This window comes from Hyperolius riggenbachi, chromosome 4, assembly GCF_040937935.1.
Source record: "Hyperolius riggenbachi isolate aHypRig1 chromosome 4, aHypRig1.pri, whole genome shotgun sequence".
Classification (NCBI taxonomy): domain Eukaryota; kingdom Metazoa; phylum Chordata; class Amphibia; order Anura; family Hyperoliidae; genus Hyperolius; species Hyperolius riggenbachi.
In genome coordinates, this window is record NC_090649.1 from 120,139,225 (window position 1) to 120,156,354 (window position 17,130).

A 17,130-nucleotide genomic window follows, 5' to 3' on the forward strand; every position below is an offset into this window, starting at 1 on the left:
TTATACACTTGTTCTATGCCTGTGTTTGGGAAAGTAGGTATGTGTCAGCAAATCAGGTAAGAGCAGAACCCACACACCAAACACATCGCTCCACCCATGGGTGTTCTACACACACATCTCAGCAAACCCCCATCTCCAGTGGCGTAGTTAAGGAGCTCTGGACCCTGGTGCAAGTTTTACATTGGGGCCCCCCAAGCACTACATAACGATTGATACGGTGCACCCAAACCTGCCAAGGACAACACAGTGTCAGAGGTGAAAAAAGGGGATGGAGAACAGTTTAATGATCACTACTATTTAAAGCATCTATAGAGGTGATTATTACCAGCACAGGACCAATAAAGAGCTAACACCGCAATAAAGGGAGGGCTCCTCAGGGGCCCTTCTGATCCAAGGGCCCCGATGTGGTCACAACCTCTGCAACCCCTATTGCTACGCCACTGCCAATCTCCCTTAAATTGTAGTATTGGTTTCTCTGATCATCACAACTTAGCATATGTAGAAAAGAGCAGAAATAAGCAGCGCTCAGATAAATGCAGCTGTGACCAGAGGACACAGTGTCAGCCAGTGAGTGCTGACGCTGGGGGGATTTCTGGGTCACTTGTAATGTCCTCTGTCAGCGTGTGTCATCACATCTAGGTTTGTAGGTAGAAAGCCCTGGAAGAAGAAACAGCACAGCAAACATGAATAAACAGAAACCAGAGAGAAGCCAGTGGCATGAAGAGGAGAACACGGACCTAGAGGCCCAACCACACAGGTAATTATCACAGGAGAGACAAGCATGTCTACAGAGCAAACTCAATAGAGAAGCACACGATGGTAAATGAGCCATATAATGAGTGCAATGAACGGAAGAATGTTGTGCAGAATTGTGTGTGAAGATATATGGTGATAACAGCAGTTCTAGGAAAAGAGCTCAGTGTGCTGTACAGGGTAATAAGAGAGGTGTATAGGGATTAGAGTTTAGGGGCATAGGCTGATAAGACAGGTGCACCCATTAGGGCAGCCCCCTCCTTCAACACCTTCAAGAAGGCCCTCAAAACTCACCTTTTCACTCTGGCCTACCACCCCTCACAATTGCTCTAAACCTACAGCTGAACTCTGGTCTCCTACCTCTCGTGTCCCTACCTCTCCCTTTAGATTGTAAGCCTTTGGGCAGGGTCCTCCTCCTTTTGTGTCCTACCTGATCATGCACCTCCATTACTGTGCACCCATGCTATGCATCTGAGTGAACCTAACTTGCCTAATCTCCATGCTCCCATCCAGTGACTGACAAAGCATTACCTTGTACTCATACTGTGCTGTGTGATCTGGTTTTCTTGTATTCCTGTATTGTCATATTGCTGTTTGTCACCCCTAAATATTGTCTGTAACCTAAATTAATGTTCAGCGCTGCGTAATATGTTGGCCCTTTATAAATACAATAAATAATAATAATGGTAAACAGTGAGAAGAAAGAACTGTAAGGAATACAGTGCACAGGTACAAGGTGGTAAACGAGGGGTGTAACAAGGAGCACAGGAGTAGGATGGAAAGAGACATGTATAAGGAATAAAGTGAAATTGAATTGAATAACGTGTACGGGTATAGAATGGTAAGAGAAATGTATATGTTATGCAGTGTACTGGTACATTGTGGTAAGAGAGGTATAAAAGAAATATAGTGTACAGATACAGGATAGTAAGAGAGGTCTGTAAGGAATGCAGTGTACTGGTACAGGGTGGTAAAAGAGGGGTATAAGGAATGGGACTAGATTGTGAGCTCCTCTGAGGGACAGTTAGTAACAAGACTATAAACTCTGTACAGCGCTGCGTAATATGTCGGCGCGATATAAAATACTTGAATAAATAAATAAATTAAATAAATGTACAGATATAGGATGGAAAGAGACATGTATAAGGAGTAAAGTGAAATTGATTTGAATTGAATTGAATAACGTGTACGGGTATAGAATGGTAAGAGAAATGTATAAGTTATGCAGTGTACAGGTATATGGTGGTAAGGGAGGTATAAAAGAAATACAGTGTACAGATACAGGATAGTAAGAGAGGTCTGTAAAGAATGCAGTGTACAAGTACAGTGGTAAGAGGTGTATAAAGAATGCAGTGTTCAGGGTAGTAAGAGAGGTGCATAAGGAATGCAGTGTACAGGGCAGTAAGAGAGGTATATAAGGAATGCAGTGTACAGGGCAGTGAGGGAGGTAGATAAGGAATGCAGTGTACAGGGCAGTAAGAGGGGTATATAAGAAATGCAGTGTACAGGTACAGGATGGTAAGAGAGGTGTATAAGGAACAGTAAGATGCGTATATAAGGAATGTAGTGTACAGGGTAGTAAGATGCGTATATAAGGAATGCAGTGTACAGGGCAGTAAGAGTGTTGTACAAGGAATACAGTGTACAACCACAGCTCTAAGCACTTGTGTGTGTAGCTACAACAAATTATTCCGACAAGTCTGTCGAAATTAAAGGGGTTCTTTCGCGAAAAAAGTAGGCAGTTAAAAAATCTGACAGAACTGACAGGTTTTGGGTCAGTCCATCTTTTTTAAGGGGGATTCTCAGGGCTTTCTTTGTTTTCAACAGCATTTCCTGAACAGCAGTTTAACTGCCAACATAGTAAGATAACAGCCAGCCTCCCTACTCACTTGCACACTATTTTGTCAGTTAGACTTTGCAACTGTTGTTCAGGAAATGCTGTTGAAAACAAAGAAAGCCCTGAGAATCCCCCTTAAAAAGATGGACTGGCCCAAAACCTGTCATCTGTCACATTTTTTAACTGCCTACTTTTTTCGCGAAATAACCCCTTTAAGTTGCTGTTGATGTGACAAAACCTTCCTCCCTCCCCTTCCAGAATAGCATTGTCCAATGTTCTAGATGATATGTTTAATAGTCAGTTATTTCATTAAAATGATAAATAAGAAAATTCATTTGTTTTCCTCTATACTTTTCATACTTACTCCTGTGTCCTGTACTTCATTCTTCAGATCTGCATACGTCTAGCTCAGGCATGGGCAAACTCGGCCCTCCAGCTGTTACGGAACTACAGGTCCCACAATGCTTTTGCCTTTATGAGTCATGACTGTGGCTCCTGCAATGCATTGTGGGACTTGTAGTTCCTTAACAGCTGGCAGCCAAGTTTGCCCATGCCTGGTCTAGCTTCTGATGCTATTGCTTTCATTTATTTTCCTTGTTTTAGATTTGGGGTGTTTGTGTTATAAAGTATTGGGCTCTTGAAATTAAAACAGATTGACTTCAGAGGTGTATCTACAGGAGTGCAGGTATGGCATGTGCCATGGGCGCTGCTTACTGGGGGCACTGTTCTATATTATCCTTGGTGTTCCATACAGATTCTAGTTTTTATTTGAGGGACATTCTGCTGCATGGTAAATCTTTTGGGGGGACAAGCTGCCTTACGGTTACTTGGGGATATGTATAGGCTGACCTAATGCCATATTCCATTGTTCTAGGCCATGCTTCACTTTAACATGGATTCCAATTCAAATGAGACTACACGTTAAAATATTTGGACGGGTGCACCCCCGTTTGCCCTAGCCGCTGTACTCCCTAGATATGACTCTGATTGACTTTGACTATAAATCATCATATTGAGGCAGAGTGAAAACACAGCTTGCATGTGTGCTGATTCGCAGGGATCCACTGATTGATTAACCTTTATTTCCTATCAATAAGGTGCTATGGGATCTCGCCACCTGCCTGCGCGCACAGTCTTATATGAGAAGGAAAAGAATGGCGTCACATACCGCGTACCAGCCCTCCTCTACATCCCACGCTGGTCAACTTTACTGGCTTTTGCAGAAGAAAGGCTGAGTGCAGATGATGCCCATGCCAACTTGCTGGTACTTCGTCGTGGCACTTTTCACCGCAACTATGTGGAGGTCAGGTGGGATAATAATACTCTATTGCTAGAACAATGAATACAGAATGTTTAAGGCCCCTTTTTACACTTGGGCAGTTTCCTTGAGTTGTGTTACCCTTTCTGCACACAGGGTAACGCAACACCAAAGAAAGTGTATGGGGTCCTGTATACTAATCACGTCACGCCAGAAATACCAGATTCACCGCTGACCAGCAAAGTCAACAGCATGTTACCGTACGACTTCAGCGGAATGCATTGAAGTCAATGAGTGACACAAAAATGTAAAATTTGTTGGTGGCGGCAGTGCGGTGCACATGCGAAGAACAACACAAATTCAACAGGGAAGCCGGGTATCCCATTGATGTACTTTCTATCCAACAGGAAGGGGAGAAAAGGGTGGCGCTATGCATACGACCCCATTGGCACACTCTCCCGCAGGGTCATATGAATCAATTTTTTGGGGAGTTGCCGTGTGATTTGAGGGGGCGGGGCCAGGTGTAAAACAAAATAAAAACAGCTTTAAGGTTTTCAATGAGACCACTTAGGCCCAGTGCACACCAAAAACCTCTAGCAGATCTGCAAAATACTAGAGGTTTTTGAAGCAGATTTCAGAGCAATTCTAGGCATGTATTCTAAACATGCCTAGCGTTTTCTGGAGCGTTTTTGTGTAGCAGATGTCATATATTGTTACAGTAAAGCTGTTACTGAACAGCTACTGTAACAAAAACGTCTGGAAAACGGCTCTGCTCTAGCGTTTTTCAGAGCGGTTTTCCACTTTCCTATACTTTAACATTGAGGCAGAAACGCCTCACAAATCTAGAAAATGCTGCAGCCCCCGAGTTTGCGTTTGTGGAAAAAATGAGCCGCTCTGGTGTGCACCAGCCCATTCACTTTCATTAACCAAGCAGTTTCCCCCCTGCAAGCATTTTTAAAAACGCTTCAGAACCGCTCTGGTGTGCACCAGCCCTAAGAGACATCTAAACTTTCTGGGAGAAAAAACAATCTCTCCTTATTTAGGCAAGCTATTTAGGTGAACAGAATTCTAACTGGCTGTGCCTGCAGATGAACTGCAGAGGGTCTGCAAAGGGACATTTGGTTGTGGAATTCACTAAGAGGCAGGGGCGCCTCTAGGCATAGGCAGTACAGGCCATTGCCTGGAGTGTCATTGGTCCTGGGGGGCGCCATTTTTCTGGATTAAACCCCACACCCAAATCAAGCCCAACCCCCAAACTAAGCCCCACCCCATGTGTGACGCCAGGCGACGCCCAGTTGGCCAAGACGCAATCGCGGTCGGTTTGCGACACAAATCGTTAACTGAGATGTGATGTGTAATCTCCCTCTGACTAGGAACAGATGGGAGGTTTGGTTTTAGCTGAGAGAATCGCTGTAAAAGCCGGGAGGAATGTAGGCGAATCTGGAAGATTCGCCGTCGATTTTTCCGATTTCTTGGTCAGATTTGCCAGTCGTGCAAGCGATCAGAAAATGACTTCTTTGTGGTTTTTTTTTTAAACCAGAGATCTGTCCCCCTGTGAGCAAAGCATTACCCTCACCCCTCAGGAATGTCGCACGTGGCCAGATTCCCTGCAGGGACCAGCTCATTCCCCCCACAGCCAAATGGCTCCATGAAAAGAGCCAGGAAGCTGGCTTCCCAGGGGGCCATGAGAAAGCAGCCGGGGCGGCACCGATAAGGACAGATATGAATGCATGTGATGTATGGTTTCTTACCAATTATATGGAGACCGTATATCGCACAGCTATGAAATTCATATAGTCTTATTCGTTAAAGTCTGCCCAACGTCCGGATATAAAATTCATGGCAATATCTCGTCCAGTTATTGCGATATGAATCTTCTCTGGAATCTGAGAAGCTACCCAATTCACATCTGATATCATATTAATCTGTATTTTCCGACAAGTATGAATCTGTTATCCACCTAAATATGACATGTATCGTTTATGAGTTACGGCATTTTATAAGTTTAAGCCTAAAATCTCTCACAGGGAATGAACTGTCATTGGTGGGTAATTCAGAGGGTTGCCACGCCCCCAAACCAGCTTCATCAAAAGCACATGGCCAGCAGGCGGACCTCAGTCCTCCAAATTCCATCTGTATGAGAGTCTGTCTGCTGCCAGCCAGAGGACACATGGCTAGCGGCCATCTTGTTTGGACTTTGCTCTGATCTGAAACAAAAGAATTTTGCTGAAATTGAAACCAAGGACTTTATGATTTTCCCTCAAAAGGACATCTCTCCATAAACTTTAAGTATCAGTTTTTTCTCTCTTTTTTTTCATACTGTGTTATCTCATGTCTCAATAATTGTTGATTTTCATTATTTTCTGTATAGATTAATTATTCATATTGCATATTTAATAAACAACGTTCAAACGTCCTTTATTATTCAGATACCCTATTATTCAGCTATACACAGAAACTGAACCCAGACTTCTGGAGAGACGCTACTATTGTGTTGTTGGCAGCTAGACAGAATATAGTGTGTTTAACCGTTTTATTTGCAGGACTAGAAATAGCTAGTCAGTGGGTGCTTCTGTCCCAGGAAAGCAGAAGTGGTGGCAGTTATACCCTGAACTAGTGTGTAAGTTGTAACTACCGTACCTCACAGGCTCCCTTCTGGTCAGGCTGCTGCCTAAATTCTGTCGGTTTCTGCCCGCTGATCGCGACCACAGCTTGCATGGTCTGTGTGCTGAAACCGATTGGAAGGCAATTTGCGGTCTGGCCACTAGGGGCTCTGTGGCACCATGGGTGTTCTATTACTTGCTTCTGCTTCATCTACTTAGCGTAAGTTGCAGGCAGCTGCCACCTCTGTGCCTTGTGCATCCTTCTTTCCCCCTTTATGCCTCCTTCTGTCCCTTTTGTGCCTCCTTCTGTCTCCTTTGCCTCCTTGAGTCCCTTGTGCCATGTCTGAACCCCTGTTTGTCCTTGTGTCTCCCTTTGTGCCTTCTACTGTCTCTATGTGCCTCCTTTAGTCCCCCCTGTGCCACCTCTGCCTCCTTCTGTCCTCCTGTGCCTCTTCATGTACCCTTTGCCTTTATGTGTCCCCCTGTGCTACCTCCACCCCCTGTTCCTCCTTCAGTCCCACTCTGCCTCGTTCTGTCCTCCTGTGCCTCCTTCTGTCTCCCTTTGTGCCTCCTTCTGTCTCCCTTTGTGCCTCCTTCTGTCTCCATGGGCCTCTTCAGTCCCCGTGTGCCACCTCTATCCCTTGCACCTTCCTCTGTCCTCCTGTGCCTCCTTCTGTGTCTCTTTGTGCCTTCTCCTGTCTTCCAGTGGCTCTTTCTGTCCCCCTCTGCCTCCTTCTGTCTCCCTGTGCCTCCTTACATCCCCCTCTGCTGTCTTGTCTCCCCATGTTGTGCTTCTTTCTGTCCCCTTTGTGCATACTTCTGTCCCCCTTTGTGCCTCCTATTGTCTCCCTGTGCTTCCTTCTGCCCCCCTTTGTGCTTTTTTCTGTCCCCTTTGTGCCTCTTTCTGTCCCCTTTGTGCCTCTTTCTGTCCCCCTGTGCCTCCTTCTTTCCTCCTGTGCATCCTTTTGTCCCCATTGTACCTCAATCTGTCCCCATTGTGCCTCAATCTGTCCCCATTGTGCCGCTTCCTGCCCCACTTTGTGCCTCCTTCTGCCCCACTTTGTGCCTCCTTCTGTCCCCCTATGTGCCTCCTTCTGTCCCCCTGTGTGCCTCCTTCTGGCCCTCATGCCTTCTTTTGTCCCACTGTACTTCCTGCTGCCCCTCTGTGTACCTACTTCTGTCTTCCTGTACCTTCAGCTGTTCTCCTTTGTGTCTCATTCTGCCCCCCATTGTGCCTCCTTTTGTCTCCCATTATGCCTTATTCTGTTCCCCTGTGCGTCTTCTTCTGTCCCCTTGTACCTCCTTCTGTCCCCCATAGTGACTTTTTTCTGACAGTCGTGCCTACTTCTGTCCCCCTGTGCCTACCTATGTCCCCCTGTGTGCCTTCTTCCTTACATGTAGTTTCTTTCTTACATGTATTTTATGGTGGAACGCTCCCACAATAAGTGTAATTTCTGGTGGAACGCTGCCGCATTACAATTATTTTCTGGTGAAACATTGCCGCATTACAGTTATCTCCTGGAGAAACGCTGCCGCATTACGATTATTTTCATGAAGGAACGCCATTTGGGCGCCACAGGTTTTTTTGCCTGGAGTGACAAAATGGCTAGAGGCGCCCCTGCTAAGAGGTTTATAGTATACTCTGGAAATATGACTGGAATTAAGCGTCTTCTGAATCATCAGCCATGTCTGGAAAAGCATAGCTGACTCTAGACTGAAAAGTAAATGGAATTTATATGACAAAATTGCTTGTGCAGCACTGATATGTCATATCTCTCAATAAAAGTGTAGCTTTTCTTGAATTAGAAATACCTTGTAGTACATTTATTTCACAGAATGATTTCTCTGTTCAGAGGATATCCTTGCCTGGTTTTTATACTGAAGTACTAGACATCATCTAGCACTGCCGTTTGATGCGCCACCTCAAGATATAGAAACAGGCCCCTAGGTGGCAGCAAATAAATCAAAACTCAAAAGCCATTTTTATGGCCAAAAATTAGTGATGGTGAATGTGATGCAAATCATTCTGAGCCTATGCAAATTTTGTATGCAAATGTATGCAATTTGAAATCCTGTCAACTAGCCCATTTTTTAAAGTGCATACATTTGCATACAATTTTCATAATACATAATCAATTCAGAATTATTTGCATCAAATTAACCATCCCTACCAGTGATAAGCCCTCCCCTATATGTTGTTACCTGAATAGTAGATCTTATGACTGTGGGTAGCTTCATCATTGATGCTTAGAGAGCTGCCATGGATTTCTATCCTCCTCAATATTTTGCCTGTTAGGCTTATTTCACACTGCAAAACGCAATCGATAAGCACCTAGACCCCTTCCCCACTTGAACGCATCAGCAAAGGGAAGTGCTGACGCAATGCACGCCACTTCCATTCCGATGCCATCTCCAGCAATGTGATTGCAATTCTATTTATTACAATGTCTGGAAATCGCAATGCGCATATTTTTGTCAGCAGTCATGCGTTACGATTGCACTGTGAATCTCAATGTATGGTTTCCCTGCGAATTGTGCTGCCACAAACCGCAGCAAACATGTGTGGGGAAGCAGCCTTCGTGATAGCGAATTTACAATGCAATTTAAATTTTCAGAGCGATTTTTAAAGGAATGTGCATTTGTGTACATTCCATTCAGCTGAATTGCTCGGAAAAATGGTACATGTAGCAAGGTTTCAAAAATGTAAATGCTGCTGTAAGGGCTCATTCACACTTACGATCGCAGAACGCTAGCGAATAGCGCTAGCATTTTGCGGCTGTGATTTTTATGCAATAAAAGTGTATTTTTCACTGTACTGTTTTGCGATTTTTAAGCGATCGCGATTAGCATTTCGTTAGTATTGTAATCGCTATTGCTCAAAGATCGCAAGAAAGCGCTGAATGCACCACGTATGCGTTTGCTGATAATCGCAAATCGCCGGCGATTGCGGAAGTGAGATTACTCCCTAAGGCAGATATCCACTGTGCCTACTTCTTTACTTCTATTTACAACTAGATTACTGATTACTACCATATACTTTTTATTGCACTAGCACTTTAAAAAGTGCTTTTGATCTCTGGTGATTTGGTGGCTAGTGGTAAATGCCTGCTAATCGCCCGAGTGTGAATGGGCCCTAAGAACACCCTCATGGAGTGACACTGCACAAGTGCTTTGAAAATCACTGGCGATTGGCAGGCGCAGCACAATGACCCCCTGCCGAGTGAACAGGTCCCTATTGTGAAGCCACAAATGTAACAGCATAAAATGAAAACTAATGAGCACAGAACAAGTAAAATGTAGAAATAACTTAAATAATTTACTTAAATAAAACGTTTACACGAGTTCATATAAACACATTCTGTTTCCCAGTGGGAGGACATGTGTGCCGTGGACAGAGCCCGCCTGCCTGGACACCGCTCCATGAACCCGTGCCCAATCTACGATGACTTTACTGGCCAGGTCTTCCTCTTCTTCATAGCTGTCCGGGGGAATACAAGTGAATCCTACCAGATCGTCACTGGGCACAACCTGGCTCGCCTGTGCTACGTAACCAGCACCGACCAGGGAAAGAGCTGGAGTGATGTCACAGATCTGACTCACACGGTGATTGGGGAATCCTTAAAAGGTACAAAAAATAAATCATATGTCAATGTAATAAATACTGTGAGCAATGTAAAAGAAATGTAAAACTGCAATTTGTGTAAGTCCAAGTTCAGCACATTTTTATATACAATTAATAGAATGTTGATTTATATAAACCAGGCCTGATAATTCTATTACAGTAAGGCCCTGCTCACACCCGGGCACTTTCAGCCCGCGTTTTGCGCTTTGCTGATCTACGTCGATCAGCAAAGCACTGTAATACATAGTTACATAGTTATTTGGGTTTAAAAAGACATACGTCCAGAGGTCGAGTGGGGCGTGGACGCGTGTGGACGGCGTCCACTTACTATTTCCCGAGGGTGGACGCCGTCCACGCTGGCATGTGTGGAGGGAGCAGCGCAGTGGAAGGAGAGCTGTGAGCAGCGGTGGAGAAGGGGGCCATGTCCCCCCCTTCTCTCACCTCGGGGCTCTCCTTCCCTCGCTCTCCCCTCCACAAGTAATGTGCGGGCAGCCGGCAGCGGGCGGGACTTACCTCTACTCGTTCCGGCGCCGGATCTGTGTGCCGCTGCTCTGGTCTGAACCAGACCAGACTTGCGGCATGCAGATATGGTGTTCCCGACGACGAGGAGAAGTAAGTCCCGCCCGCTGCCGGCTGCCCGCACATTACTTGTGAAGGGGAGAGCGAGGGAAGGAGAGCCCCGAGGTGAGAGAAGGGGGGGAGATGGCCCCCTTCTCCACTGCTGCTCACAGCTCTCAGTCTTCTCTGCACTGCTCCCCTCCTGCTGGGGGGGACACCTGGCTACCTATTCTGGCACATACCCCCTGACTACATATACTGGGGACATATACCCCCTGACTACATATACTGGGCACATATACCCCCTGGCTACATATACTGTGGACATATACCCTCTGACTACATATACTGGGCACATATACCCCCTGGCTACATATACTAAGCACATATACCCCCTGACTACATATACTGGGCACATATACCCCCTGACTACATATACTGGGGACATATACCCCCTGGCTACATATACTGGGCACATATACCCCCTGACTACATATACTGGGCACATATACCCCCTGGCTACATATACTGGGCACATAAACCCCCTGACTACATATACTGGGCACATATACCCCCTGACTACATATACTGGGGACATATACCCCCTGGCTACATATACTGGGCACATATACCCCCTGACTACATATACTGGGCACATATACCCCCTGGCTACATATACTGGGCACATATCCCCCTGACTACATATACTGAGGACATATACCCCCTGACTACATATACTGGGCACATATACCCCCTGGCTACATATACTGGGCACATATCCCCCTGACTACATATACTGGGCACATATACCCCTGGCTACATATACTGGGCACATATACCCCTGACTACATATATACTGGGCATATATACCCCCTGACTACATATACTGGGCACATATACCCCTGACTACATATACTGGGCACATATACCCCTGGCTACATATACTGGGCACGTTTACCCCTGCCTACATATACTGGGCACATATACCCCTGGCTACATATACTGGGGACACATACCCCCTGGCTACATATACTGGGGACATATACCCCTGGCTACATATACTGGGCACATATACCCCTGGCTACATATACTGGGCACATATACCCCTGGCTACATATACTGGGGACATATACCCCTGACTACATATACTGGGCACGTATACCCCTGGCTACATATACTGGGCACGTATACCACTGGCTACATATACTGGGGACAAATACCCCTGGCTACATATACTAGGCACATATACCTCTGGCTACATATACTGGGGACTACTATACTCATGGCTACTTATACTGGGGACACCTATAGACCTGGCTACCTATGCTGGGGGTACCTATTTTGGGGGAACTGCTGTCAGATTATCTGCATTTTTGTGAAACCGCTGTTATGTATTTTGGGGAACTGGCTGCCAGATTATGTGTATGTTAGGGGAACGGCTGCTGCCAGATTACGTGTATTTTGGGGAACAGCTGCCAGATTATGTGTATGTTACGGGAACGGCTGCTGCCAGATTATGCGTATTTTGGGGAAATGCTGCCAGATTGTGTATGTTTGGGGGACCACTGCTGCCAGATTATATGTATTTTGGGTGTTCCGCTGCCAGGTTTCGCATATTTTGGGGAACTGCTTCCAAATTGTGTATGTTGGGGGAACTGCTGCTGCCACATTATCTATTTTGGGGGAACCACTGCCATATTATCCGTATTTTGGAGGAACTTCTACCAGATTATGTGTCTTTTTGGTGAAATGCTGTCAGATTACATCTATTTTGGGGGAATACACTACGGCAGAGCTCAAACTTCCCCGGCAGACCTGTTCCTTTTACATCACTGCTAAGGTCATGTATATTTTGCCCCACCCATGACCACGCCCACAGTATGCTTGACCACGCCCGTTTTCTAGGTGAGTCCACTCACTTCTTTTCCCAGGACTAGACTCCTGCATACGTCCATCGACTTCAACTAGAATATAAAGTACAACACCCACCTGCACTCTCACATATCCCTGTTGATCCAGAGGAAGGCAAAAAAACCCTTACAAGGCATGGTCCAATTAGCCCCAAAAGGGAAAAAAAATTCCTTACCGACTCCAAATGGCAATCAGATAAAATCCCTGGACCAACGTCACTGGGCATTACCTAGTCATTATGGCCATGGATGTTTTTCAACACAAGGAAAGCATTTAAGCCACCTTAAAACGCCAATAAAGAATTTGCCATAACTACTTCCTGTGGCAATGCATTCCAAATTTTAATCACTCTTACTGTAAAGAACCCTTTCCTAGATAAATTACTAAAATGTTTTTCTTTCATGCGCAGATCATGTCCCCTAGTCTTTTGCAAAATCCTAGGGACAAAAAGCTTTCCTGCCAAGCTTTTATATTGCCCTCTGGTGTATTTGTACATGTTAATTATATCCCCTCTAAGGATTATTTTCTCCAGACTACACAAGGGCTTTTGAATCTCCAGACTAAATAAACCCAGTTTATCTAACCTTTCTTGGTAAGTGAGATCTTCCATCCGTCTCACTAATTTTGTGGCTCGTCTCTGCACCTACTGTAAAACTGCAATATCTTTCCAGTAATGTGGTGCCCAGAACTGAATTCCATATTCCAGATGCGGCCTTACAATTAAAATAGATGGGTTATTAAATACACATAAAAGAAATGTTGAGATAACCAATCTGGTTCAAATAGCCATCAAACAGTTGATTCACAGGGGATTATTCCATGAATAGAAGTCCATTTATTTTCTGAGTGAAACATTCATCACTGCACATAGCAGATTGCCATGTTTACAGGGCATAATTTTTTAATTCGTCTTCTTTTTTAGAGTGGGCTACCTTTGCTTTGGGGCCAGGCCATGGAATCCAACTAAAATATGGACGTCTCCTCATTCCCGCTTACACCTATCACATTAAATGCCGAAATTGCTTTGGCAAATTTTGCCAGACTACACCACGTGCCTTTGCCTTTCGCAGCGATGACCATGGAAGGTCCTGGAAAGTTGGACAATTTATACCCAATCTGCACACAGTCGAGTGTCAGCTGGTATCAGTGGATGAAGCGGATGGAAGTAACGTCCTGTACTGCAATGCCAGGAGCTCTCTAGGATTCCGAGTACAAGCTTTGAGCTATGATGGAGCCATTGAATTCCAGCCTGGACAGTTAGTAGAGAGGTTAGTGGAGACCCCTACTGGGTGTCATGGCAGCGTCATTGGATTTCCTGCTCCACTGACCTTGCCAAGATGTAACACAAATGGTCAGATCTGCTGCCAGACTTGCAGCACACAGGTTTTAGCTAAAGTAGCAGAAGTAAAAAGCAGGGGCAAAAAAACATTACAAGCACAAGAAGAAACCCGTGCATCTGAAAACAGGCTAAGCCAGTGGCAACCGAAGTATGGAAGAAGCATCAGTCAGCTGATATTCCAAAAACCAATACTACGGGAGGATGTTTGGAAGGAGAATTGTTATGTAAGCGTGGGACTGCCATCTATGTTAAAGTTAAAAGATGAACAAGTGAAAAGTCAGACTCAATACAAAGCTGACCAAACATTCCAAACCCCAACATGGGTGCTGTACTCCCACCCCACCAGCCCACAGTCGCGTGTGAACCTAGGAGTTTACCTCAGTCCTTATCCCAAAGATGCTGATAGCTGGAGAGGTCCCTGGGTCATCTATGATGGACCTAGTGCCTACTCTGACCTGGCATATATAGAGGTAGTTCCTAGTGAAGGTGGAACCAGAGTGTTACCACCCATAGTTGCCTTTGCTTGTCTGTATGAAAATGGTATAAAGTCTCCTTATGAGCAGATATCATTCAGCATCTTTACCCTGTATGAAGTCATCCAGAACCTGCCACCCAACCCTAGTGATTTCAATCAGTATCAGTCCTTCAACAAGTCAAAAAGAAAAACAAGTTGTAAAGCTTCATAAAAATAAAATACTTCAAGCTATATTAGGTTTCTGCATACCACCTTGTTTTTCACGTCATGTAACTAAAGAATCCACTAAATAATTCTTGTGACCAGGGGCGTAGCTACAAATCATGGGTCCGCCTCAGCAAAATTTTGATGGGTCCCCTTAATGTTAACAACCCTTCCTTCTTGGTGACCCTCACAGCCTGGAAGCCCATTTTGCAAGGCTCATAAAATAAGCGAGGCCATCAGGATCTTCACACCCATAACATGTGTGGCCACAAAAACACCTGATCTGGCGTATCAGAGAAAAGGAAGGTTGGTAGCTGCCCCCCCACCCCCCACCCCACTCCTCTGGGTTCCCCTGCAATCTCCCATCTACTTACACATGTCTGCCACTCAGAAGGGCTCACAGTCTAGTGGCTTTTCCATAGTGTAGAAACCAGTTAGCCTATCAGTTTTTTGGGGGTGTGAGAGGAAACTAGAGTATCCCATACAAGCTCCATACAAATAGTGTCCTGGCTGACATTCTAACATGGGACACTAGCAGTGTTCACAATGTAAACATATTAGTATAGGAGAAGCATATTTTTCTTTCATTCTTTGAAATGCAAATCCATAGTCATTATCTTCTCAGCTTGCCTTGGCTTTTAGAGATGAGACTTGTAGTCAGATTTTTCTATACAACAGGACCAGATTTGCATGACCTGAAGTGTAAGTTTGCATTGGGTTAATCAAGTTTGGAAATTAATGATGGATTGACTGACAGCTTTATCATTTTGCATGGGGCTAATCAAATAAGCTGTCAGGTGAGAACCAATCCGTGGGCTGCACATCATTGTAGACACCACAGGGGATGCAGAGTCTGCTACGATATCTTGGCTTCTGGAACAGAGGGGCCACCTAGGGCTTCAAGGTACACATGCATACACATTGATTTTGACAAGTGTATGTATTCCATTCATACTTGATAAAAAAAAAAAAAATATTGATCACTCTGGATGGAAAGATCTCGCTTAAAAGAAGGCAGTCGTGTGCATGGCAGTCGATTTTGGGGATGGCCGATACACCCCCCAGGCCATCCCCCATCTGAAATGTGCTCCCCAGGGCTATGCAGAGTGTTGGCACCTGTACACCGGGGCACTCCTCCTGTCCCTTCTCCATCCCTTGTATAGTTTTATAAGGACATCATTTCTTCAGGGTACCTCGAAAAACGATTGCAGTACAAAACTGGATTCAACTTTATTGGCACAAAAAAATACAAAAATAGTGCTTTTCATAAAAACTGTCATCCAGGTATTCAATCTTTATGAGTGTCACAAAACAGCAACAGGGCAAAGAAAAACCTTCACAAGACTGAAAAGGTATATTATCTGGCTTGACGTAATGAGCAGTTATAGTTTTAGGCAATTACATGTTTTTTTTTCAGGGCAAAATATGCCCATCATCGCGTGCATGAAAAAAGGGCGTCGTGAGAAAAAAGGGCCCAGCTGGACAATGAAATGGCGCCGGTTATTAACAAAATCTGATAACGATAAACATCGTTGTCAAACTTGGTTAACGATAAATACCATTGTAAAAACAGACGGGAAATAATAACGAACAATATTAACGTTAAAAATCGTTATGTAATTCAACAATACAGTTTAACCCAACCCTACTCTCACACAGAACCCTCTCCTGGTGGTGCCTAACCCTAATAACTCACCCTGGTGGTGCCTAACCCTAACCACTCCCTCTGCAGAAACACCGTTTACATATAGAAACATATAGAAACGATATTGGCCTCAATTCACTAAGCTTATCTCCTGTCTTTAATAATGTTTCTAGAGCTGCCACCATGGTGATAAGGCATGTAGTTTTCAAGAAACATTTTACCTCAGGCAAACCTAAAATTAACTCTCTGTCTTTAAAGAGACTCTGTAACAAAATGTTAAGCCTTATTTCTTGTATCCTATAAGTTCCTATACCTGTTCTAATGTGCTCTGTCTTACTGCAGCCTTTCCTACTTGCACTGTCTATGTAATAAATCTTATCTCCTTTCCTCTGTCGTGTCTGTCGGGCTAAGGCTGGAATGTGTGGAATGTGCAGCACTGCTTGTCATTGGCAGAATCTTTACACACCCCCTCCAAGCTCTGCATGAGTCACACAGTAAGCTAGTTCTCAACCTATGATACTGTGGTTAGAAGCCAGTTTTTTGTTTGTAAACACTGCCTAAAACAGTTCATAACAAGCCAGGATTGCAGCAGGGAGTGGCAGAGACAGCCTCGAGGGGCACAGGAGAAAATAAGGAATAGAATGGTATGCTTTTTATTGGAAGAATATTAGAGTACAGATTCTCTTTAAGTTAACATTTCAGTCCTTAAAATAACTACAGACACCTGGAAAGACCATTCACTGAGGAACAGTGGAAGAAAATGACTAAAATGGCAAGCAAGTCATCTATATCTACAAGGGGCCAGGAAGCAGGATATAAGATATTTGCTAGATGGTACCTCACCCCGGAGAGGCTGAGTAGGATGTTCCCAGGTACCTCAGCACAGTGCTGGAGGTGTGGAAAGGAAAAGGGAGATATATTACAT

General features: G+C 44.7%; 2 protein-coding genes across 3 annotated transcripts in view; one reads left to right on the plus strand and one right to left on the minus strand.

The window, feature by feature from the left end:
* The first annotated feature begins 670 nt into the window (after nucleotides 1-670).
* LOC137571412 (sialidase-4-like) lies at nucleotides 671-15,755 on the plus strand. 2 transcript variants are annotated; one of them, XM_068280455.1, is made up of 4 exons: nucleotides 671-757; nucleotides 3,688-3,893; nucleotides 9,821-10,076; nucleotides 13,465-15,755. In XM_068280455.1, the coding sequence occupies exons 2-4, from the start codon at nucleotides 3,693-3,695 to the stop codon at nucleotides 14,565-14,567; spliced, it is 1,560 nt and encodes a 519-aa protein (XP_068136556.1). In that variant the 5' UTR covers nucleotides 671-757; nucleotides 3,688-3,692; the 3' UTR covers nucleotides 14,568-15,755. The 2 variants fall into 2 exon arrangements, with proteins under 2 accessions (XP_068136556.1, XP_068136558.1); XM_068280457.1 differs by lacking the exon at nucleotides 671-757 and having other exon boundaries at nucleotides 3,811-3,898.
* Nucleotides 9,794-17,130, minus strand: part of TM4SF19 (transmembrane 4 L six family member 19) — a 31,710-nt gene continuing 24,373 nt past the window's right edge. Inside the window, exon 6 of the mRNA XM_068280459.1 lies at nucleotides 9,794-10,068. Coding sequence (XP_068136560.1) covers nucleotides 10,048-10,068 — 21 coding nt within the window. The 3' untranslated portion in view covers nucleotides 9,794-10,047. The remainder of the gene's footprint in view (nucleotides 10,069-17,130) is intronic.

Bases quoted from the DNA above. Each gene is read 5' to 3' on its own strand.
- LOC137571412 (XM_068280455.1), top strand. From the start codon at position 3,693: ATGGGATCTCGCCACCTGCCTGCGCGCACAGTCTTATATGAGAAGGAA. The intron at 3,894-9,820 runs GTCAGGTGGGAT...TCTGTTTCCCAG, and splicing joins TTCACCGCAACTATGTGGAG to TGGGAGGACATGTGTGCCGT. The intron at 10,077-13,464 runs GTACAAAAAATA...CTTCTTTTTTAG, and splicing joins GATTGGGGAATCCTTAAAAG to AGTGGGCTACCTTTGCTTTG.